The sequence below is a fragment of the Ursus maritimus genome, unplaced genomic scaffold (assembly GCF_017311325.1).
Source record: "Ursus maritimus isolate PB19 unplaced genomic scaffold, ASM1731132v1 scaffold_12, whole genome shotgun sequence".
In the NCBI taxonomy this organism is placed as follows: Eukaryota; Metazoa; Chordata; class Mammalia; order Carnivora; family Ursidae; genus Ursus; species Ursus maritimus.
In genome coordinates this window covers 5,237,096-5,262,056 of record NW_024423564.1, presented here as the reverse complement: position 1 = coordinate 5,262,056, position 24,961 = coordinate 5,237,096, and the positions used below count along the sequence as shown (strand labels likewise).

General features: G+C 41.8%; 1 protein-coding gene across 1 annotated transcript; it reads right to left on the bottom strand.

Annotated features, from left to right (window-relative positions):
- Nucleotides 1–19,830: 19,830 nt before the first annotated feature.
- ADAM30 (ADAM metallopeptidase domain 30) lies at nt 19,831–22,034 on the bottom strand. Its single transcript, XM_008706352.1, has one exon. The coding sequence runs from the start codon at nt 22,032–22,034 to the stop codon at nt 19,875–19,877; it is 2,160 nt and encodes a 719-aa protein (XP_008704574.1). The 3' UTR covers nt 19,831–19,874.
- Between the last annotated feature and the right edge of the window lie 2,927 nt (nt 22,035–24,961).

Genomic DNA, 24,961 nt, shown 5'->3' with positions numbered 1-24,961 from the left:
GCAGCTTAGGTTAATTGTGTAAGGAATCCTAGGAGTAGCATGAGTTCTGGTCAGACAACATGAAGTACTCAATTGATTAGGGCTTAGGAGGGCCCTGGGATTACTGGTAAGTGTCCTGTGATGAGTAATTACACCTGTGCCCACCTGGCAAGTAAATACATTCTTTGTCCCTTCTTGGCAACCCCTAAAGATAAGGATGGTCAAACAAAATAATCATATCTGGAGAAACCCAGATCTTAGTAAAATTTAAAAGAGACAAATGCAGTGTTAATGCCAAGAAGCAGCCAGTAGGCATCAAATTTGAGTCTGTGGGTCAAGTTAAGGAAGGAGTCAAATACAGAAGTTTTTTTTGAAGAAGTCACATGTTTTTCCTGAGTAGGGATGGATTCTTTGTTTGCATTTCTACCTGAGGTAGCCCATATGCTGCTTCATATCTCTTTGAATGACGATGTTCCTTATTCAACAATTCCCTAAACATTCCTCAGATAAGGATTTTATGAGCATCCTTCAAAGAGCTCAGCCTTAAAATTAACAAATTTTATGGTTTTATTCCAAAGTCTTTCCTTTATTTCCTTTTTAAGATGATGTAATTTATAATATGCAAGCTTACTGTCTCCTCCCTTTATGTACACATCAAATGAGCAAACAGTTGGCCATGACACAGATGGTCACAAAGTTGGTTCAATGTTTGTGAGTATAGTTACGTAAAAGCCTCTTATCTGAAATGGCCCTAGGAATGCTTGGATGCGGGAGACAGAAGGTGTTCAGCTGGATACTTTAGGATATGTGCTTCCAAAAGCAAAGTCATCGAAAAGGAACCAGAATTACAGAATGTCAGAGCCAGAGGAGAACATGGAGGTCATTGATACCTCCTCCTCAGCTTACAAGGGAGGTAGTGGAATGAAACAGGAATAAGCCTAACTTCTGTGCTCACAGTTCATTGGAAATTGTTACAATTAAGATTTTGTGTGTGATGGAGAAATACACTCCAGTCAGCTCAAATTCAAGTGGGTTTATCGAGAGGATAAAGAAACATCTCGCAGAAACAAAGCATGCCTAGGGGAAATGAGAAGCCCTTCATTTGTGGTTGACACAGCCACTGACTCTGGGATCACATGGTCTGTGGTTCCCTTTGGGCATCTATTCTACTCTCTTCCTTCTTCTCTCAGCCTGGCTTTCTTTGTGTATTCGTCAGCACAATACTGAACACTGCTGCCCCAGCCCCAATGCTATCTAACCCTTTAGGTCAAATTTTAACATTTATAACATGTCTGTTGGAATGACAGTTGAAATCCCAATATTTTGACTCCCAGGTTAGTGATTTATGCTGAACTTTCTCTTCTGAGCATGAGCACAGACAGTATAAGAGTTTAGCTTCGGTTTTCTCATTGCTAAGACAGGAATAAAAATGTTTCTACCCTGTCCTCTCCCACTCCCCCTGCTTGTGTTCCCTCTCTCGCTGGCTGTCTCTCTCTGTCAAATAAATAAATAAAATCTTTAAAAAAAAATGTTTCTACCCTGCAGAGTTTCTGTGGTGATTAAATCCATTTAATACATATAAAATGCCTAGAATATATGATACTGGTAATACCTAATGTTATTAGCTGGTATTTTCCTTCTGCTCTCCCTGCCCCCCAACACCTCTACTACTGACCATATATCTCTGTCCTGTTTTGTCCTCTTCAGGATGCACACCCTGGGCTCTCTTTTTGACAGGGTTCCAGTTAGGTTTGGTCAATGGGAGGCACCAGAAGGAACCTGGAAGGTGAGAGGAGAGCGAGGTCAGTATTTCCTTCCCAACCCTCCCTACATCGACACTGGAAATCTGGTAGTACTTGCATCCTTCCATTATTTCTGTGGCCCCTCTTCCAGAGTCCTAATTCTCAGGAGCTCCATGTAGCTGTATTTCTCTGCTTGTTTCTTTGCCTCCCACAAACAAAGGCCCAGGAGACATCTCTTCATCAAGATTTTAAGAACCTTGTGGTGTGTCTTCTGCAGGCTGCCGCTAATGTTGGGAGATGCTGCCATGGATTTGGCTTCCTGATGTCAGTGGGAATCACAGGATCCTGGAGAAGTAGAGAACAGGTGGTGGCACTTAACCACCTACAGGCAAGATGGGAATAATTACCTTGGGGGCAGGACATGTGGTGGTGATTCATCATCCTGGGGTCCCTGTGAGTGAAATCAATGGGAAACCTACTATAAAATTGTTTGACTTACATAATAATAAGAAAAACTCAAGTTTGGGGCAACAGAGACCTGACTGAGTCACCATAGGGGGAATGTGTGAGCTCTTGTCCAGTCCTGAGACCTGGAGCTCCTTTACTGAGAAAAGACTGAGTCTCTGAGGAAGAATGAACCCTGCAAAGCAGCCACAAGTGGATGCTATCAATCTTTCCCAGGCCTTCCTTAGGGAAAGTGCAGACATTTCCTGGGGTGCTGGGGAGAGGGAAATACCCAGACCTCCTGGGCTTATTAGATCTTCTCCATGTAGTGCTAGCCTATGGGGACCTGCAGTGGTCATGAAAATAACCACCCCCATTTCCAGCTGCAGGAAGCATAACTGTTCAACAGCCCCAGCTAGTGTACATTGAGTCCATGGCTCTCCGGACTCTCCCCACATTCTGTACCAACCCATGAAGTAGAAAGCCTCACATCAGGCCCTCCAACAGGACACTTTGGATGAATCATGAGGATATCAACTGTTTTCCTGTCCTGATTCTGACTTTTCTTTCTCCAGTCTGGTTTGTTTCTACATATTAACTTGTTTATGTGAAAGAAGAGAAGAAATCCTTAGACTTGCCTGAGTCTTCTTTATTGAATCCTTTGATGTCATCAAATATATCATTTTTTTTCTTGGTATCTCCTGGGTTTCTAGGATTAGTTGAAAAATTTCTCCCCAATACCAAAATTAGACATATACTTCAAAAAATTGAAATTTTTAATTTTTGAATTAAACCTTTCTGTTTAAGGTTTAAATCCATTTAGAAATTACATTTTTTAGTATGGAGAGGCAGAGGTCCAATACTATTTCCTTCCAAATGGACAGACACCTAATTGTGCCAGCATTGATTCTTTTTTAAAAATCATCATTTTCCTACTGATATACCATTACCATATGTTAATTTTTATAGACTGTGATCTATTTCTAAGTTCTTTATAGTCTTCCACTCTCTCTCTCTATCTCCCTATCATCTATCTATATGTCAATACCACAGTATTGTTCTTAATCAACCTCATAACATATAGTTTAAGCATAAAAATGTGCCTTTTAAGTGTATAATTTAATGCATTTTGACAAATGTATATGCTGGTGTAACCACAATCTCAGTTGAGATCTAGATATTTCCGTCATCCAGAAAGTTCTCTCATGCCTGTTGGCAGACAGTTCTTCACTCAAGCAAACAGTGATCTGGTTTCTGTCATTGAAGATTAGTTTAGCCTACTCTAACACTTCATAGAAATGGACTCATATGCTATACACCTTTTTGTTATCTGTCCTCTTTCGCTCAGCTGAACAGTTTTGAGATTCTTCATTGTTATTGTTAGTATCAGTAGTGTTTTCCTTTAATTCCTCAGTAGTATTCCATTGTAACATAGGACAATTTGTTTATCTGTTCACAGATACTGGACACTTCTGTGGAGGTGTAACAGATATAGAACATCATATTAGTTTCAGGTGTACCACGGAATGATTTGATAATTATATACATTGTGAAAGGATAGTAGCCCAATATCATTCTTTTGCATGTGGCTGTCCAGTTTTCCCAACACCATTAATTGAAGAGACAGTCCATTCCCCACCATATATTCCTGGCTCTCTTGTCATAAATTAATTGACTATATGTGCAAGGGTTTATTTCTGGGCTCTCTATTCTGTTCTGTTGCTCTATGTGTTTGTTTTTATGCCAATACTATATTGTTTTGATTATGATAGCTTTGTAATATAGTTTGAAGTCAGGGAGTATGATGCCCCTACCTTTTTTCTTCTGCTCATGGACGTTATCGATGGCTACCATTTGGAGCTACTGTGAGTAAAGCAATGCAGAACATTGTGTACACTTCCTTTTGGGTTTTTTGTTTGTTCATTTGCTTGTTTTTTAAAGATTTTATTTATTTATTTGAGAGAGAGAGAGCATGCATAAGCAGTGGGAAGGAGAAGGACAAGCAGACTCTGCACTGAGTTCAGAGCCTGACATGGGGCTCAATCTCAGAACCCTGAGATCATGACCTGAGCTGAAATAAAAAGTTGGACACTTAACTGACTGAGCTATCCAGGCACCCCTACATGGAGGACAAAATTGGAACCCCTAGAAATCTGCTCTAGGGAGAGACATCCCTGCCTGAAAGGTGCTCACATGGTGAAATGGGTAAGAATTCTAGGTGGGACAGTGGGATCTCAGGTTCCCCAGAGTCACAGAAATAACGGGGGTGCCTGAGTCTGTAGAGTTCCCAAGCATTGGAGCAGGGAAGCTGGCTATGGTCAGCAAGCCCAGGAGTGGGCTCTCAGCTTGATTCCACCATAAGCTGAGAGCCAGGGCCAGTCAGGTGACTGCTTTCTGCCTGGGGACCATGAAAAGGACTAGAACGCAGGGAGCCTCCACCTTCCCCCGGGAGCAGCGGTGCCAGCGCAGGCTCGCATCCAATCAGGCGACCTTGTTCTGTACTAGGGCTGCACAAAGTGCAGTAGCACTGGACCCTTCACCTTCCCCTGGAAGGATCGGTGTGGGTGAGCACTGCAGGAGTCTGCAAAATTTGGCACACACAAAAGTGAAGACTGTTTATCCCTGAGAATTTACAGAAGAGAGGGGACTGCGATCTTTCAGCTCTGGAGCTGGAGATCAGGGCATGGCCATTTTTATTTTGACCCTCTAAGGAGGCCAGAAAGCCTTCAGGGAACAAAAGCCACACAGAGGCCCAAAACAGCTTACCCTGACCTCAGCCCCTGGCAAGGGGCAGGGCTACTCCACCCAGGCAAAAGACATGAGAATCAGCGCAGCAGGCTCCTGCCCGCAGAAGACCAGCTGGAAGAATAGGTGAACCGCAAGCTTATGGACCTCACATCACTAGGAGCAAATAATATATAGAATTTGAGGTTTCTTCTCATGATTTGTTTATTTTTCAGTTTAAAATTTTGCATTTCTTTCTTTTCTTTTTTCCCTTTTCAACTAATTTCTTGTTGTATCAACTATTTAAGTCTTTTTTTAAATTTTTTTTACATTTACATTTTATAGATATATTCTTCATTTTAGGCTTCCTTTCACTCTACTCATTTTTTTTTTTTTGTATATGTCTATAAGTTTTGCTTTCTTTACAACTTTGGGATTTAGTGTCTTCTAACACACAGACCAAAATACACTCAGGACCAAGTGGATCACCCTGTTTTGTCCATCCTGTGAGATTATATTCTTTCCTCCCCCCCCCCTTTTTTCTTTTCCTTTTGCTTTTATTTTTGGATTCTGACCTTTTTGGATTTGTCTACCGTGTATTTTGCTTGGATTGTGGTTCCTATTTTTTATTTTGTTCACTTGTTCATCTACTCATCTCTGGGCAAAATTATTAGAAGGAGGAATTCACAACAAAAGAACCAGAGGTAATATTCTCTGCCACAGATCTAATCAATATGGATATAAGTAAAATGTCAGAGCTGGAATTCAGGGTAACAATTATAAAGTTACTAGCTGGACTTGAAAAAAAGCATAAAAGACACTAGAGAATAGGGGCACCTGGGTGGCTCAGTCATTAAGCGTCTGCCTTCAGCTCAGGGCATGATCCCGGCATTCTGGGATCGAGCCCCACATCAGGCTCCTCCACTGGGACCCTGCTTCTTCCTCTCCCACTCCCCCCTTCTTGTGTTCCCTCTCTCTCCCTGGCTGGCTATCTCTGTCAAATAAATAAATTAAATTAAATTTAAAAAAAAAGACACTAGAGAATCTTTTAGTGCAGAAATAAGATCTAATTGGGCTGAAATTAAAAATGCTGTAACTGAGATGTAGTCTAAATTAGATGCTCTAACGTCTAAGGTCAATGATACAGAAGGAGAGTAAGTGACATTGAAGACAAATTGATGGAAAGGAAGGAAGCTGAGGAAAAGAGAGAAAAACAACTAATGGAACAGGAGGGGAGGTTTCAAGAAATCAGTGATGCTATAAAACAAAACAATATCAGAATTATTGGAATGCCTGAGGGAGAAGAAAGAGAGAGAGAGCCAGAAGGTATATTTGAGCAAATCATATCTGAGAACTTCCCTAATCTGGGGAAGGAAACAGGCATTCATGTCCAAGAGGTAGAGAGGACACCTCCCAAATTAATAAAAATAGATCAACACCCTGACATATAATAATGAACTTTGCAAATTTCAGAGATAAAAAGAAAATCCCCAAATCAGCTTAAGATAAGAAGTTCCTAACCTACAAGGATAGGAACATTAACCTGACACCAAACCCATCCACAGAAATCTGGCAGGCCAGAAAGGGCTTGCAAGACATATTTAGGGTACTAGATGAGAAAAACATGCAGGCAAGAACACTTTATCCAGCAAGGCTGTCATTCAGAATGGAAGGAGAGATAAAGCACATCCAAGATGGACAGAAACTGAAAGAATATGTGACCACCAAGCCAGCCTTGCAAGAAATATTAAGGGGGTTCCCATAAGCGAAGAGAGAGCCCAAGAGTAACATAAACCAGAAAGAAAAAGAGACAATCTACAGAAACAGGGACTTTACAGGTAATACAATGGCACTAAATTCATATCTTTCAACAGTTACTCTAAATGTAAATGGCCTAAATTCTCCAATAAAAAGACACAGGGTATCATATTAGATTAAAAAAAGCAAGATCCATCCATATGCTATCTACAAGAGACTCACATTAGACCTAAAGACATCTCCAGACTGAAAGTGAGCAGATGGAGAATCAATTATCATTTCAAAAGAAGGCTGGGGTAGCAATCCTCATATTAGACAAATTAGATTCTAAACCAAAGACTGTAGTTAGAGATGAAGAGGGACACTATATCATAAAGGGTCTATCCTATAAGAAGATCTAACAATTATAAATACTTATGCCCCCAATTTGGGAGCAGCCAGTTTTATCAACCAATTAATAACCAAATTAAAGAAACACATTGAAAATAATATAATAATAGTAGGAGACTTCAACACCCCACTCACGGTAATGGACAGATCATCTAAGCAGAAGGTCAACAAGGAAATAAGGACTTTGAATGACACTGGACCAGATGGACTTTATAGATAAATACAGAGCATTCCATCCTAAAGCAACAGAATACACATTCTTCTCAGGTTCACATGGAACATTCTCCAGAATAGATCACATACTGGGTCACAAATCAGGTCTCAACTGATACCAAAAGACTGGGATTATTTCCTGCATATTTTCAGACCACAATGCTTTGAAACTTGAACTCAATCACAAGAGGAAATTTGGAAGGAACTCAAATTTTGGAGGTTAAAGAACATCCTACTAAAGAATGAATGGGTCAACCAGGAAATTAAAGAGGAATTTTTAAAAAATCATGGAAACTAATGAAAAATGAAAACACAACTGTTCAAAACCTTTGGGATACAGCAAAGGTGGTCCTAAGAGGGAAGTACATTGCAATACAAGCCTCTATCAAAAAATTAGAAAAACCTCAAATACATAAGCTAAACTTACACCTAAAGGAGCTGGAGAAAGAAGATCAAATAAAGCCTAAACCAAGCAGGAGAAGAGAAATAAAAAAGATGAGAGCAGAAATCAATGAAAAAGAAACCAGAAGAATAGTAAAACAGATCAACAAAACTAGAAGCTGGCTCCTTGAAAGAATTAATAAGATCAATAATTCTCTAGCCAGACTCATCAAAAAGAAAAGAGAAGGGACCCAAATTAATAAAATCATGAATGAAAGAGGAGGGATCACAACCAAGACCAAGAAAATACAAACAATTTTAAGAACATATTATAAACAACTATATGCCAACAAACTAGGCAATCTAGAAGAAATGGGTGCATTCCTGGAAACATAAACTACCAAAACTGAAACAGGAAGAAATAGAAAATCTGAACAGACCCATAATCACCAAGGAAATTAAAGCAGTAATCAAAAACCTCCCAAAAAACAAGAATCCAAGGTCAGATGGCTTCCCAGAGGAAATTCTACCGAACATTTAAAGAAGAAATAATACCTATTCTACTGAAGCTGTTTCAAAAAATAGAAATGGAAGGAAAACTTTCAAACTTGTTCTATGAGGCATTACTTTGATCCCAAAACCGGACAAAGACCCCATCAAAGAGGAGAATTACAGACCAATCTCCCTGAAAAACATGGATGTCAAAATACTCAGCAAGATACTAGCCAATAGGATCCAACAGTACTTTAGAAGGAATATTCACCGTGACCAAGTGGGATTTATTTCTGGGCTGCAAGGGTGGTTCAACATTCACAACTCAATCAACATGATACATCACATCACAAAAGAAGAGACAAGAACCATATGATCCTCTCAATTGAAACAGAAAAAGCATTTGACAAAATACAGCGTCCTTTCTTGATTAAAACTCTCTGCAGTGTAGGGATATACCTCAATATGATAAAAGCCATATATGGCCACAGGGAATATCATTCTCAATGGGGAAAAACTGAGAGGTTTTCCCCTAAGGTCAGGAGCATGATAGGGATGCCCATTGTCACCACTTGCTCAACACAGTACTAGAAGTCCTAGCCTCAGCAATCAGACAACAAAAAGAAATAAAAAGCATTCAAATCGGCAAAGAAGAAGTCAAACTCTCACTCTTCACAGATGACATGATACTTTATGTGGAAAGACGCCACCCCAAAATTGCCAGAACTCATATAACAATTCAACAGTGTGGCAGGATATAAGATCAATGCACGGAAATCAGTTGCATTTCTATACACTAACAATGAGACAGAAGAAAGAAAAATTAAGGAAACAATCCCATTTACAATTGCACCAAACACCATAAGATACCTAGGAATAAACTAACCAAGGAGGTAAAGGATCTTTACTCTAAAAACTATAGAACACTTATGAAAGAAATTGAGGAAGACACAAGGAAATGGAAAAAAAAACATTCCATACTTAGGGGCTGGAAGAATAAATATTGTTAAAATGTCTATGCTACCCAGGGCAATCTACCCATTCAATGCAATCTTTATCAAAATACCATCGACATTTTTCACAGAGCTGGAACAAATAATCCTAAAATGTGTATGGAACCAGAAAAAAGCCTGAATAGCCAGAGGAATATTGAAAAAGAAAACCAAAGCTGGGGGTATCACAATGCCTGACTTTAGGCTATATCACAAAGCTGTAATCATCAAGACAGTATGGTACTGGCACAAAAACAGACACATAGATCAATGGAACAGAATAGATACCCCAGAAATGAACCCTCAACTCTATGGTCAACTAATCTTCGACATAGCAGGAAAGAATACCCAATGGAAAAAGGACAGTCTCTTCAATAAATGGTGCTGGGAATATTGGACAGCCACATGTAGAAGAATGAAACTGGACCTTTTTCTTACACCATACACAAAGATAAACTCAAAATGGATAAAAGACCTAAATGTGAGACAGGAATCCATCAAAATCCTAGAGGAGAACACAGGAAGCAACCTCTTCGACCTCGGCCGCAGCAACTTCTTGCTAGACATGTCACCAAAGGCAAGGGAAACAAAAGTGAAAATGAACTACCAGGACTTAATCAAGATAAAAACCTTCTACACAGCAAAGGAAACAGTCAACAAAATGAAAAGGCAACCTATGGAATGGGAGAAGATATTTGCAAATGACATATCAGACAAAGGGCTAGTACCCAAGATCTATAAAGAACTTATCAAACTCAACACCCAAAAAACAAATAATCCAGTCAAGAAAGGAGCAGAAGACATGAACAGACCTTTTTCCAAAGAAGACATACAAATGGCCAACAGACGCATGAAAAAATGCTCAACATCACTTGGGATCAGGGAAATACAAATCAAAACCACAATGAGATACCACCTCATATCAGTCCAAATGGCTAAAATTAACAAGACAGGAAACAACAAATGTTGGAGAGGATGCAGAGAAAGGGGAACCATCTTACACTGTTGGTGGTAATGCAAGCTGGTACAGCCATTCTGGAAAATGGTATGGAGGTTCCTCAAGAAGTTAAAAGTAGAGCTACCCTATGACCCAGCCATTGCACTACTAGGTAATTACCCCAAAGATACAAATGTAGTTATCCAAAGGGGCACCTGCACCCCAATATTCATAGCAGCAATGTACACAATAGCTAAACTGTGGAAAGAGCTGAGATGTCCATCGACAGTTGAATGGATAAAGGAGATGGTGTGTGTGTGTGTGTGTGTGTGTGTGTGTGTGTGTGTATGGAATATTACTCAGCCATCAGAAGGGATGAATACTTACCATTTACATTGACATGGATGGGACTGGAGGGTATTATGCTGAGTGAAGTAAGTCAATCAGAGGAAGACAATTATCATATGGTTTCACTCATATGAGGAATACAAGAAACAGGGCAGAGGATCATAGGGTAAGGGAGGGAAAACTGAAGGGGAAGCCATCAGAGAGGGAGAAAAACCATGAGAGACATCTTAACTATAGGAAACAAACTGAGGGTTGCTGGAGGGGAGATGGGTGGGGGGATGGGGTAACTGGGTGATGGGCATTAAGGAGGGCACATGATGTGATCAGCACTGGGAGTTATATGCCGCTGATAAATTATTGAACACTACATCTGAAACTGATGATATACTATATGTTGGCTAATTGAATTTATGTATGCATGTATTTATTTTTAAAGATTTTATTTATTTGTCAGAGAGAGAGAGAGAGATCACAAGTGGGAGGAGGGGCAGGCAGAGGGAGAAGCAGGCTCCATGCTGAGCAAGGAGCCCGATGTGAGGCTCCATCCCAGGACCCTGAGATCATGATCTGAGCAAAAGGCAGATGCTTAACCAACTGAGCCACCCAGGCATCCCAGCTGATTGAATTTAAATAAAAAATTTTTAAAAAAGGATTCTCTCTCCTTCTCCCTCTTCCCCTTCCCTCCCCACCCACTCTCTCTATATATAATCGATCAATCATACACACACACACACACACACACACATACACACCTGGGCACATTCTGATGAAAATTCAAATTTTAAAATGTTCCATTAAAAAGAGGAAGGCGTTGTATTCAGACAAAATAAAATATGAATCCACAAAAGTGATACATCTGAGGAATAAAGAAAAACGATGAGTAAGATTCTATTGCTTTGTAAAACTACCTGTTGATGATAAAGTTGTAAATTTGATTACAATTTTTTAAAAGTGAGAGATTCATAAAGTAGAAGGGGCATGATGTATGTTATTAATAATCTTTCACAAAAGTTCCAGCTGATGTCAATAAAACTTGGAAGATGGGCAGGGAACTGTAAACCAAGAAATTATTGTGTAGGAGACCTATGTTATCCCGAGGCAATCTTCACAGTCAGAAAAACATTCCAAAACCATGTTAAAGGGAAATCTGAGTTGGCCAAATCTAGAGCTTCAGGAATCTACTGTTTTTTTCAGCAAGTATCAGAAGGTGAGCACATACATTGGTGCAGTATCTTTCCCTCACTGCTTTCCTACTAGTGTCTGCACAAGCTGAGCACATGCATGTCCTCAATATGATGCATGTTAAACAGCACAGAAAGATCTGGCCCAGAGCAGTCTTCAAACAAGTATGTCATTGTTTCTGAGCCCAGACTGATTCTCGGTGAGGTGGCAAAAGGTTCCAGGCAAGGGGCAGCCCAGCCCATGGGGCTGTCACAGGAGCCACTGGGAAAATAAGTCTAATCAGTGGGTTCATGCAGAGACACCCCGAACTGACTTGTTAGGGGTCTGTTAGTCTCCCAAAAAAATCCCTAACATGGGTCTAACATACTGTTTGCATAGGCAGGTAAAAGGCAATTGGGTAAGACTGCTCTGCTCTCCAGTAATCCAATTATCCGATCAGAGTGCTCCTGAGCACTGTCCCAGTAAGCAGGGCTTCCCAAAGCCCAGGAAGAATTAAAAACATCTAGCACCAGGCACTCTAGATCAAAGCACAATTCCAATGCTTAAAATATAGCACCAAAGTAGTGTGAGGCGATGCAGAGGACAGGCACCAGAAGAGAAGACATTGCTGGTCTCTATGACTCTGAAGGCACCCAATGCCCCCTCTTCTTTATTCCAGATGCTCCCTCCTTTTCTTCCCAAACCTTCTGCGCATCCTGGGGTCTTGTCTCCTGGCACCCTTCTGCTCTGACCACTTCTCTGGAGGCTCAACTGTACAGCAGTACCTGGTGCGGGCCCACCCTGACCTGCCCTACCCTGCCCTACGCTACCCTGACCTGCCCTGCCCTGCCCTGATCTGCCCTACCCTGACCTGTGCTGGGCCCTACACTGCCCACAGACACACTGACACAAGCTGAGAAACTGGAGACTTCCAGTGGCCTGAGTCCACTGCCCGAGTCCCTCTGGCACCTCTGGTACTGGCCACTGTGGGTTATGCTGGGCGTTGGGCCTGGGCACAGGCTGGAGGCCAACGGGGACCTCCTTGGCCCAGGATCACTCCATTCTGCCACTCACCTGCTGGCCATCTACACTGGCCCAGGTACCTGGGACAGGATTTTTATGTCCATCTCCAGTGGGGCTTTGACTCTTATGAAATCATTATCCCCAGGAAGCTGAACCTCAGAATGGAGAAACAGTCTGGGCCAAGGAACGTACATGAAAACCTACTTTTGCAATTTGGGTTTGTAATGTCACTTTTTATTTACTATAGGATCTAAAAGACGAATGCAAAAAAAGTTATAACTCTATGGTAATGAATACACAATACATAGATGCAATTTGTGACAATAACAATATAATGTTTATGGATCTAGAGCTGTAAAGGAACAGAGTTTCGGTAAATGATGTTAAGTTGGTGTCACTTTCAATAGATTGTTAGAGCTTTAGGATATTATATGTAACCCTGTAGTAATCACAAAGGAACTATCTATGGAATATACACAAAAGGAAATGAGAAAATAATTTAAACTACAAAAACCCAACTAAATATAAAGGAAGGCAATAATGGGGGAAATGGACAAGAGAGCTATAAGACATACAGAAAACAAATCACAAAATGCCAGAAATAAATCTTTCCCTGTTACTAATTACTTTAAATGTAAATGAAGTAAATTCTCCAATCAAAAGACATAGACTGGCAGATTGCATTTTAAAAAGGGATCCAATTTTCTACTGCCTATAAGAGACTCAGTTTAGCTCTAAGGAACATATAGACTGAAAGTGATAGAGAAAAATATTCCATGCAAATAGTAACCAAAAGAGAGCAGAGGTGGCTATTTTAATATCAGACAAATGTCACTCCTGACTATCCTCCCCCTCACAAGAACAACTAACAACTATTCATGGACCAGACACCAGTGAGAGAATCTTAGTACATGAGGGTTAGGTTGAAGTACCCCTTGCACCACAGAGACCACAGTAGACTACATTAGGAGTGTAAGAGCAGTGGCTCCATACTGATTGAATTGCCCCTCCCCCAGGCTGGTGTAGCACCACCTGGAGAGGTCTCCTCTGAGCCTATGGTTCCTGCAGTGGGAAAAGAGAGCTGGGGACATCCAGCCCCCCTAGCATTTTGGGTCACTTTATGGGAGTCCTTACCCAGGTCTTGCTGTATGGGGATTGCAGGGGAATCTTTAGGGCTCAACCCCTAGAAATCTGATTGTGATAGAGAAGAGGGAGGGGCTTGCAATAATTAGCACTGGGATCTTGGCAGTTCAGATTCCTACCTGCAGAGGCCAAGTAGTGGTCCCAACCAGTGGCTTTGATCACCTGCAGAACCAAGTTAGTGGTGCAGTCTGACCAGGGAACTTGGTGGAGTACAGATCTGCTTGATTCAGGTCCTTAAATGAGGGGCTTCACCAACCCCGGAGCCTGGTCTGCCCCAACCCAGACAGGGGAGCTGTCACAGCTCCATCTGCTACTGAGTATGGCTTCCAGGCTTATCTGACCAGCAGGGCTGGTGTGAACATATGGAAGCTACATAGCCCAGTCATGCTCAGACTAAGAGTGGGCAGGCAGAACTGATCACCCCAAGAACAAAGCCAGCATGGGTCATAGAAGGTTTCCCTACTATGCCCAGGCAAAGGGAGTTAATTTATAGCTCCACCCATTGTTGAGTACAGCTCTTGGCACCTCCAGACAGAGAGCTTGGAGTGGGCTCTCCTGCCCTACCCAAGCATGGGAGCTGAGTCGTAGCCCCACCTGTCCAGTGTGGTCAGAAGAGCTGGCAGGAATACCTAGAGGCTACATAGTCCAGTAAGTTCAAACCAAGAGCTGGGCGGGCAAAGCTGATAGTGTGCAGAGCAAAACCAGTAGCCCTGTTTGACCAGGGAACCTGGGGCAAAAATTGGCTTGAGTTAAGACCACAAACAAAAAAAGAGCCTTACAAGTCTTAGAGGTAGTTCTCCTCCTGCACCTGGGCAAGGAAACTGATTCATAGCCCCACTCATTGCTGAATACGGCCGCCAGCCTGCCTGACCAGGGAACCTAACCAGAACACACAGAAAGCTGTGTAACCCATCCAAGAGTGCTGTTTACAGTGACTCTTGAACAGAGAACACAGCCCCTGACTTCCCCCATCTGATGAGCAAAGTCAGTGGCCTTACCTAGCTGGGGAATTCAGTTCATAATCTTGCCTGATTTGGGTACTCAAACAAGCTGTGCAGGCCCTGGGTCCCATTCTGCTTCCTCACCAGGACTGAGAAGCTAGTTCATATTCCCACCAACTAATGCATTTGGTTCCCATTCCCAGCCATCTAATAAGCCTGACACAAGAATCTAGGCAATCATGGAGCTCATCTTTTATTTAGCATTGCTAGGGCAGGGAACCAAGGAACAACCTTATCTAAATGTTCTCAGCCAGCAGTACGTCCCCCCAACCTGACATCAGAGCCTGGGCATTAGCCTTGTCCCAAAATAAATCCTGACAGCAGGCCCCAAGGATGTTACCAGTAGACATGTCTCAATACCCAAAGTTCTTCACATGGTGAAGAACTGTCTCTGCCAAAGCAAACCTGTGAAGTCTGGAAAAGGAGACTGCTTACTCAAATTGACAAATACCAACATAGGGACTCAAGGATCACACACACACACACACACACACACACATGCACGTGCACACACAAAATCAGGCAAATATGACACCACCAAAGGAAACTGATAAAACTCCAATAGCTGACCCTAAAGAAATGGAGCTCTATGAACTGTCAGTCAAAGAATTCAGAATAATTCTCTTAAAGAAGTTTAGTCAACTACAAGAACACACATACAGACAACTTGACAAAATTAGGAATACAATCCATGAACAAAATGATAACTTCAACAGATAAATAGAAATCACCTTTAAAAAAAAAACCCACAACCGTATAAAATCTAGAGCTGAAAAATACAATGACTGAACTGAATAATTCAATAGAGAGTTTTAAAAGTAGAGTTAACTCATAATAAGCACAGAGGAAGACAGTACTTTGCATGAGGCCACGTTATAATCACTGTTCATATTTTCTTTGGAGGACCCTTGATATAGGAGAAATTATCAAGACTGACATGCTCCTATAGTCACTACAACTACCCAGAAACATCTGTTCAGCTCTTGAGGCAGGGAGCGATAATGGAGTTTGTACACTCTCCATCTTGGGTCAAACAGAGCCTGTCTTTATAACTGGTATGATGCTTTTTATAACAAGACTTAAAGGGTTCTTTAATTTATGGTTTTAACCTGATTGTGGCTATTGCTCTTTCTGTATTTTGTAAATTTCTATATTAAAAATCTAGACTGATATTCAACTCCGATTTCTTCAAAAGATGGTACAGTGACCAAGACTAAGTAACAATGGCTAAATATGCTCTACTTTCTGAAACAACTAAAAAAGCAGATAAAATACATGAAACGAACCTTTTCAAAACACTGACAGCAGGCCAAGAAAGTTAGTCAACCCTGAGCCCTATTACTGTCCCAAATGTACTGCCTTACAAGAGTTTTCAAGCCAGTCACTGAGGAGGAGCCCACCGGACCCTTTTGAGTTGAGAGTTTAGGGAGGTCAAGGGAGATATAATCCATAAGACAGAGTCTCAGAAGGGGAGATCTCCAAAAAGAAAATCATGAAAAACTTCAGAGGAATTACCTTTAATATTCAGAAGAATACTGAAAACTACACAAAGGCCAAGATAGAATAGGATTAAAGGGCCTGTTACTCACAAAGGCCTGGAAATAGGCCTATTCCCAACAACTGCAGTGGAGCAACTTATAATTAACAGGGAATTGGGAAGAGGACTCAGGAAGGTAGATGGAAATAATTAGCAGTAGACTGATCACTGTTCTAGACCACTTAACAAATAATTAAATCAAAACCTGAAAGGATCAAATTGTTTCTAAGTAACTTACTTGCATCACTGAACAAAACTCAAAATTTATAGCAGATAAAACCATTCAGCAACCAACAAAGTAAATATACCATCCAAATATTACTTGACATTTGAAGAAGAAGGAAAATATAGCCAACAATAAGGATACAAATCAATCATTTGACACTGACCCAGATTGATACAGATGTTAGAATTAGCAGAGAAGGGCATTAAAACTGTTATTATAACTATATCCTATAAGTTCAAAAAGTTAAATAGACAAATGGAAGGTATAAAAAAAGACCTAAGCTAATAGCAGCTAAGCTTAATAGCAGATTAGACAATGCAGAAGAAAAAAATTAGCGAATATGAGGCCTAGAAAAAGATATCCAAAAGGAAACACTGAGAGAAAGAAAGAATGGGGGAAAAGGAGAGGGAGGCACAAAACTACTTAAAGAAATAATAGCCAAAAACTTTCCAAGTGTAATAAAAACTATAAATACACAGATCCAAGAATCTGAACATACTCAATTATTAGAGAGAGAAGAAAATTATACGAAGGACCATCATTATCAGACTACTAAAAATAATGATGAACAGCAAATTTTAAAAGTAGGAGAAAAAAACATATTACCTATCAAGGAAAAAAAAAGGTAAAGACAACATCAGATTTCTTGCTGGAAACAATGTAGCAACAAGACGATTGATATCTTTAAATACTCAAAGACCCCCCCCCAAAAGTGTCAACCTAGAAATCTATACCCAGCACAGCTATCTTTTTTAAAAAGGTGAAAGACAGACATACAAAGCTAGAATAATTCATTGTCAATAGATGTGCACTATGAGAATTTAAGGATAATCTTTGAGCAGAAGGAAAATAATACCAGACGGATATCTGGATCCACACAAAAAGAAGAAAGAGCACCAGAAATGGTAACTAAATGGGCATATATATATCCTTTTTATTCTTTAAATCTCATTAAAAGATGAACATTTAAATAATAATAATGATTTATTGTGGGGTTTATGGCATTTGTAAAAATAAAATGCATGCTGCAATGATATAAAGGCCAGGAGGGGAACTATCGAAGCATATTAGTCTAAGATTCTTGTAGTGTGTATGAAGTGGCATAACATCGCTAGAAGGTAGATTGTGATAAATTGAGGATATATACTACAAATCTTAGCACAACCATTAAAATAATGAAGAGTTATGGCTAGTAACCAAAGGAGATGAAATGGAATTATAAAAAAAAAATACTAGCTTAATTCAAAAAAGCAAGGAAAAAAGGGACAAACCAAAAACTAATAGCAAGTGAATAGACTCAAATCTCTTTCAATAATCACATTAAAATATTAATGGTCAAAAAAAAAATAAATAAATAAATAAAATATTAATGGTCAAACCATTAATTAAAAAGCAGAAATTGTCAGTCTTGATTTTAAAAACTACTCAACTATGTGTTGCCTACTAGAAACTCACTATAAATATGGAGATACTAATATATTTAAACTAAAGAATGGAAAAAGGTGTGTATGCTATACGAACAGTAGTCAAAAGGAAGTTGGAGTGACTGTATTAATATCAGCTATTACAGACTGCAGAGCAAGACCTATTACCAGAATCAGATAGTCATTTCAGATTAATAAAGAGGTCAGTTCATCAAGACGACGTAAGAATCCCACAAGTTCCTGCACCTGATGGCGGCTCCGAAGCACATGTTGCAAACTGATAGAATGGCAAAGAGAAAGAGACAACTTCACTTGCAGACTGAGTCGTAGTTCTTGAGTACAGCGAGGATAGCATAGCCTTAAACAACACTACCAACCAACTCTACCTGATTAACGTTTATAGGGTACCCCACCCAGCAATAGCATGGTCTTCTCAAGAGCCCACATATATAACACTCCTTGTAACGATATCATTACTTAGTAGTTACGTCATCTTAAGCAGATTATTTCACCTCATCGTGCTTTATTTCTCTATTGGAGAGGGGGAAATAATAACACATACCACACAGTTATTTTCAGGAGTGAAAATACAGAAAGACATGTGAGGCATTTAGAACCCTGCCTGGCACGGAGTGCACGCTCCGTAGATGGTAGCCATCATCGTCAATATTCCAGCTACAACTCAATGTCCTTGTTTTCTCAGATGTTTTCTGGGGATGACCAAGCTTGACAAACGTTAGAGTTATAATCATCACAACATCAGGATTTTCTTGTTCTCCTCTGACTAAAAAACAGTCCCCCAGCCGTCCAAGGGGACCACTCTTTCCCGTGAGCCTCCTGCAACTTCTTCAGTTAGAAGAACAATGTGGCTGAGAAAAGAGGAGACAGGGGTGAGGATAGTGAGCCTGCAGTGGTGCTTGGGGAAGGGGGAGCACGGGGGCGAGGTAAGACAACAGCAGTAAGGCTCGGCCTGGAGCAAGACCGTGAACTCTTGGGCTGACACAGGTCTGGGAAGGATGAGATCCTCCCGGGCATGAGAGGTGAGCACTGATGCCTCCAAAGCTGCCACTTAGTCCTCCCCTCCTCCCACGCTTAGCACCGGGCAAAGGGGCGAGAATATTTGGAGGCAGACATGAGGGTCCATGGTGGAAGGTGTTCCCACCCTCCTCTGCTCTGCTTAGGGGTGTGGCAAACCTAGGGCCACGTGTCCCCTCAGCACACATTCACAAAAGACAGGCTCCTACCAGCAAAAGCCCAAAGCACAGAACTTTGTTGTAAGTCTTGTCCCCAGGACGTTGCCAGGGCTTGCATTGTTTACAGACTGTGGTGAAATGCAAGAGTCATGGTAGATTAGTGTCCTTCACCCAACTGAGATTGCCCCAAACGCCTGTCAGAGACCACACATCTACAAAGCTGGAGTGACTCATAAAAGGATCATAACAGGAAAAAAGAAGGACCTGAGGGCCCCCCTTGTAAAGGATGGCTTTCTATTTATAAAAGTGGTAGTCCACAGGTATCAGTCAGCAGGGGCCCTAGCACGGAGTTCTCCCTGATCACCTGAGGGAGGCAGAGGGAAAGGCAGACAATCACTTTGTGTGCTGGGATCCTGAGCCACAGGACTCTACCGTGAAAACCAATGCAATTCTGCGAAACAATATTCAGAGCTTTAGGGTTCAGAAAAGCCGCGGGGCCATTCTTTTCAGGATGTACCAAACTTGATCACAAATGAAGGAGCAAGTGAACACTAAGAAAGCAAAATGCACTGATTTGTTTCCCAAACAAGAATATCATTTATTTGCCGAGCGAAGCTTGAAGGCAAATTACACTAAAAAAGAACTGGAAGAAGAACAAAGTGCCGTTGGGCTAAGAGGTAAGCTTGCTCAATACACGGCTCTGTTCTTCAAGGACTGTGGATCGCCTGCTTACTTGTTTGGGTTCTTGACATTTTTTTGCCTTGGATTATTTATTTTGAATGTTAATTGGTGGTGTTTCTCTCTGTGTGGGTTTTATATACTGTTCTATCAATCTCCTGAAAAACACAGCGATCACGGAGAGGATTAAGAAAATAAGGCGCATTAACATAATGGACACAACCTGCACCGGGGCGGGCACCTCCTCTTTCAGGCGTCTCGCAGGCCCGCTGTCGATGCTCCCTCCATACCCCACCTCCTCGCAGAAAGGAGGGGCCCAGCCATAGACACAGTGGCAGTTTTGGTTATTGTTGCAAACGCCTCGGTGGTTGCACTTCTTCGGTAAACACTCCAAGTTCAAGACGGAGATATGCACGCAAGTTCTGTTCACACAGAGCCGGTCAAAACCACAGGGGGTGCCGTCACTTATGACACCGATGTCAGGTATTCCCATGGGTATCATGGATTTGTGGTAGCCTAGCCCCCAGCACAGGAGATTTTCCGCTCGCAGATGCGTAGAGATGATGGTCGTATGGTCTGGCAGTTCAGGGATGCTCTTGACATTTATACACTGTAGCCGGCCACACACTGCATTTTCCCTGGTACAGGCTTTGTAGGTACGGACTCCTACAATACCACAGTTCCCATATTGATCACCCATTAAATTCACTGCGTGGTAGCACTGATCAGGAGCCTCCCTGGCATCAGGTCCAAAAATGTTTTGGCACTGTGCATATCTGGAATGGCACCTTTTTTTGAAACAAAGGGAGTTACTCTTGCAAATGGTTCCATCATGCTTGTAAGCATCATCTGGGCAGAAACTTGAGATTCCATTGCAGTACTCCGCAAGGTCACATTCGTTTTCTTCCTTTCGACACATGTACCCAAGTGGACGAAAGCGACAGTTATGACAGCAAAGCCCAGTGCTACAATTGGCACCTTGTGTGAGTTTACAATCCGGTTGGCAACACCTGTCTTTTTTACAGTCCTCTCTTGAACCACAATCACATTCTTCATCGCCTTCCACAATTTTGTTTCCACATCTCTCCACCACATAACCCAGTCCTGGGATATTATTTAGACATTCTGCTCCTGAATATACGTGATTAAAATATTCGATATAACTACAATTACTAAACCCGCTACTCCCAGTGCCCATGATACAAGTTTGCTTACCCCTACACTGACAATATACTGTATCATGTCTCATTCCCACACCGTGGCCCAGTTCATGAGCAGACATTCTGCTGGCTTCAAGGATATTTAGATTTGTATAACTACTTACTGATCCACTGTACTTCTCCATACATGCACCTCCAATATACGCCCATCCAAGACTATGAATAAAAGCACTTGTAATATACAAATGTGCCCAATCTGCTGAAATCCGAGCAGAAAGGGTTGTTGTACGATATTTTAAAAATGTGCTTAGAATTTCTTGTGAAGTCATTTGCTGAACATTTAATTTGTCGCCATGTGTCCATATTTCAACACCTTGTAAGTGTAGCCTCATATTGACATCTCTAAAGAAGGTGTCCATAATCCCAGTCAAAAGAATGGCATCCTGTATGAGTCGAGTAAGATTGGAATCCGAAAACAAAAATCTACTGTGATCAAAGACCAGGGCTAGTTCCATGTACTTCTGATGCTTATAGGATCCAGGATAGTCCCTAAGCCTCGCCATATTCTCACTCCGAGCCATCTGCTTTTCTAGTTCATCATTAGTTAAGCCACAGGTCTGATTCTGAAATTTGTCCTCTTTCTTCAGGAGATACATGACATGTTCAAAGCTGGAAGAGGCCTTGAGGGGCTCGATTTGATAACGTTCCTCATCAATTTTCAATATGCCTCGGAGACTCCCGGTGCATGTACTTAAAGTAGCTTCCGAATCCTGAGTTCCTTCAACCAAGCCTATGTAGTTGCAGTCCCTGGGTATGTAAGGGTGATCCTCCAGGAGTTTCTCTTGTTCTGTGAAGGAGAAAACCTTTAGATTTCGGGGCAATAGAAACCTCTTGGGCCAGAGGTGGAGGACATACTTCTTGTCTTTGACCTGCAGGAGGTAGGACACTTGCTGGACGGCACCCTGCTGCCCTCCCCGGAAGCTCAGCTTCTTGGGAATGATGATTTCATAGGACTCAAATCCCCACTCAGGGTGAAAAAGTAAATCCTCGCCAAGAGCGTCAACCAGGAGCGCCACCAGGACGAGCATGGGGATTAAGGTCCTTACTGACCTCATGGCCCAGATGGGTGGCCCTAGCGAGTCAATCCCAGCAGCTCCCCGGCGAGTCAGGTTCCAGGCGCGGCCGCTAGAGGCGCGGGAGCGCGAAGTGCGGAGCTCCTCGGGCAGGGTATGCAGGAACCCCCCAGCCTCCCAAGGCTCAGTCTAGTTGACATTCCCTGAATGAACCTAGTTCGTTTTCTGGGCGGTGCCGTTGGGCGCACGAGGGAGAGAACTGAGGGCAAGGTGCTCGAGAATAAAACAGGAAAGAAGGGCTCTTGGCACGAGGGATGGGGAAGGGCAGAGAGCAGCCTGGAGAAAGGAGAACGAATAGAGAAAAAGGAGGAACAAACGAGATCTCGTTCGAGGGTCACTACATCCTGGGCTGTTGCGTCTGTTTCTGTACTCCCTAGGACACACCCGATGTTTTCCATCGTGGGAGTCAGATGCTTTCTAAGCCCTGCGCGCGCCGCACCGTCACACCTTTCCCAGCTTTCCGCTGGGCTCGCGTACCGCCAAGGGTAGCGGCAGCGCCGGAGGTATCAGCGAAGGGTCTAATCCCCACCCCTACCCGGGTCAGCGCCTGGCTTCCGGCAAGAGAAAGTTTCCCGCTCATTTGGCCAGGTGGCTCTTTCTGCTGTTTGTCCTTGGGTGCCAGGGACTAGCAGGATTTGGGGCGCGTGTGCAGCGGGGGGAGAATCTAGGAATAGGAATGCACTTGTGAGAGCAGAAGCCCAGGAGTTCTCCGAGAAAGGCAAATCGGTGGTTACGTTTGTAGTATGAGTGGTGGGTGAGGGAGGAGACCACAAAGGGTCACGGATTAAAATTATTTTAAAACAACTGACAATAGCAAATTTTGATGAGGGTGTAGAATGATAACAACTCTTACACATTTCTGGAGGTAATTTAATAGGCTAAACCACGTTAGAAAGCTGTTTAGCAGTATCTCATATAGTTGAAAATATGCAGACCCTATGATCCAGCAGTTCCTCTCCTAGATATATACCCTACAGAAATGGGTGCATAAATTTACCAGGATACATGCAAGCAGCAACATTCTCCAAATTGGAAACAATTCAAAATTCCATCTAAAGTGACTGCCCAACAGAGATGACGTATGGGAGTTATTTATATGCACTATATGAATGAATATTACAAAGAAAAACAAATAAATGTAAAGATCTAAATCAGACAAAATTAAACTTTACTTTTAGGGATACATGCATTGTTGGTAAAATAAATCAAGGAAATAATTACCCGAACGGTGAGGGTGAGCCGTCAACCCTACTTCTAGGGTGAGCAGAAGGGACTGTAATCAGGAGTGGATGAGGGAGGGGCAGGGCATGGTTCACGTGGCTTCTAGAGTGCTGGAGGTGTTGGTAGTGTATGTCTTCACCACTGGGGTTTGCTGTACATATGTGTTAAACCATTCTTAAACATTTATGCTCATTTCTGTGTATGTTATATTTCACAATGAAAAAAAATGTTTTAATAACCTAAAAATTTGTGTCTATTTTCTGAGATGAGACAAATATGCTTTCATTAATCTTTAGGTTGACAGAGTAGCTTGGAGTCATAAAGATACTGTTGAAGGGATAGTGCCAGTAGATTAATTATGACTACTATTTTTTTAACTTACATCATAAAATTTTATAGCACCGATGTATTTGTCCCTTCCCCCCCTTTTTTTAAGAATAGCTCCAAGTTTTTGAGGGGTCCATCATTCATTCATTATGTCCCTTTTGGAAAATAATTATTAAAAGAAAATTTTATAGATGAAGAGCTTCTGACTTGTTGATACTCAGATAAAACTAAGCACAACACAGAGCAATGTTTATTTCTCTGCAAAAGTTACCTTCTGTATCAGTCTGGGTTCAGTCAAGGAGAGACAATCCATATCATAGTTGAAGGGGGAAATGTAATATAGAGTATTATTAATTTGAACAGGGAATTGGAGGAGTAAGGGATTTGCTGGTAAACTGCAAAAAGAATTCTAAAGAATATTGGAATTGTGGATAGAATACTTAATACAGCAAATATGCAAGGCTTTAATAAGATATGGTATAATGTAAAAAATATATAAAATAAAATATAATACAATATATTATATAGTATAGTAGACCTACCAACCTGAGGGGTGAAATAGGCCATCCAGGAAGAGCTACCCTCCTTCTAGGTCTGAGATCAGATCTTGTTAGATGCCACAGCCTTGGATGCTTGAATGGCAGAAAAGTCAGTGAGGTAGCACTCTGGTGGATCTTGCCATAATTCCAACCTCCAATGTGCTGGGGAGGCTGTTCACAGGAAGGTGTCTCACTGAGGCACTCTAGTGCACTGGGGAAAGTTGTTCAGAACAGCATCTCACCGGGGACCTCGAATACATTCTGCTATAAAACCCCCTGGGGAAAGGGACTGCCTGGCATTGCAATGGCTGCTGGCTGTCTCTGGCTGCCATACGCTGCAGACGCTGGGTGCTGGAGAAGCTGCCAGGCCTTAGGAGCCTGGCACTTGGGAAGCTCCTTACACCGCAGGGGGAGTCTAACCAGCGAGTCCCTGGAACTCAGAAGGAAAACCTCTTACTTCTATAAGATCTCTCTAGCACCCTCTACTGATAAAGCTTAACATAGTGCCAGCTAGCAAAGCAAACATATTTAAAGGTCCCATACCCATCTTTACAGAGCAGGTAGAAGGGATGATTTCAGAGATAAGAGGCAATGAACTGATAATCACAGTCTGCCCTAAGGAATTAGACCTGCCAGTCAGGAGAGGCACGATTACAGAATTCTAGTTAGCGCTCTCTTGGCTCTCACACAGATATTTGAGGCTGGGACAAGGAACAAGGACTATGTGAATTCAGTATGACTCTTCCTAAGGCACAGAAGGAATGGCTGAATACATTTTTTCTTTCCAGTGTTCTC

What these genes read in the sequence shown, in the direction of transcription:
- ADAM30 (XM_008706352.1), bottom strand. Translation starts at nt 22,034, where the DNA reads ATGCTCGTCCTGGTGGCGCTCCTGGTTGACGCTCTTGGCGAGGATTTA.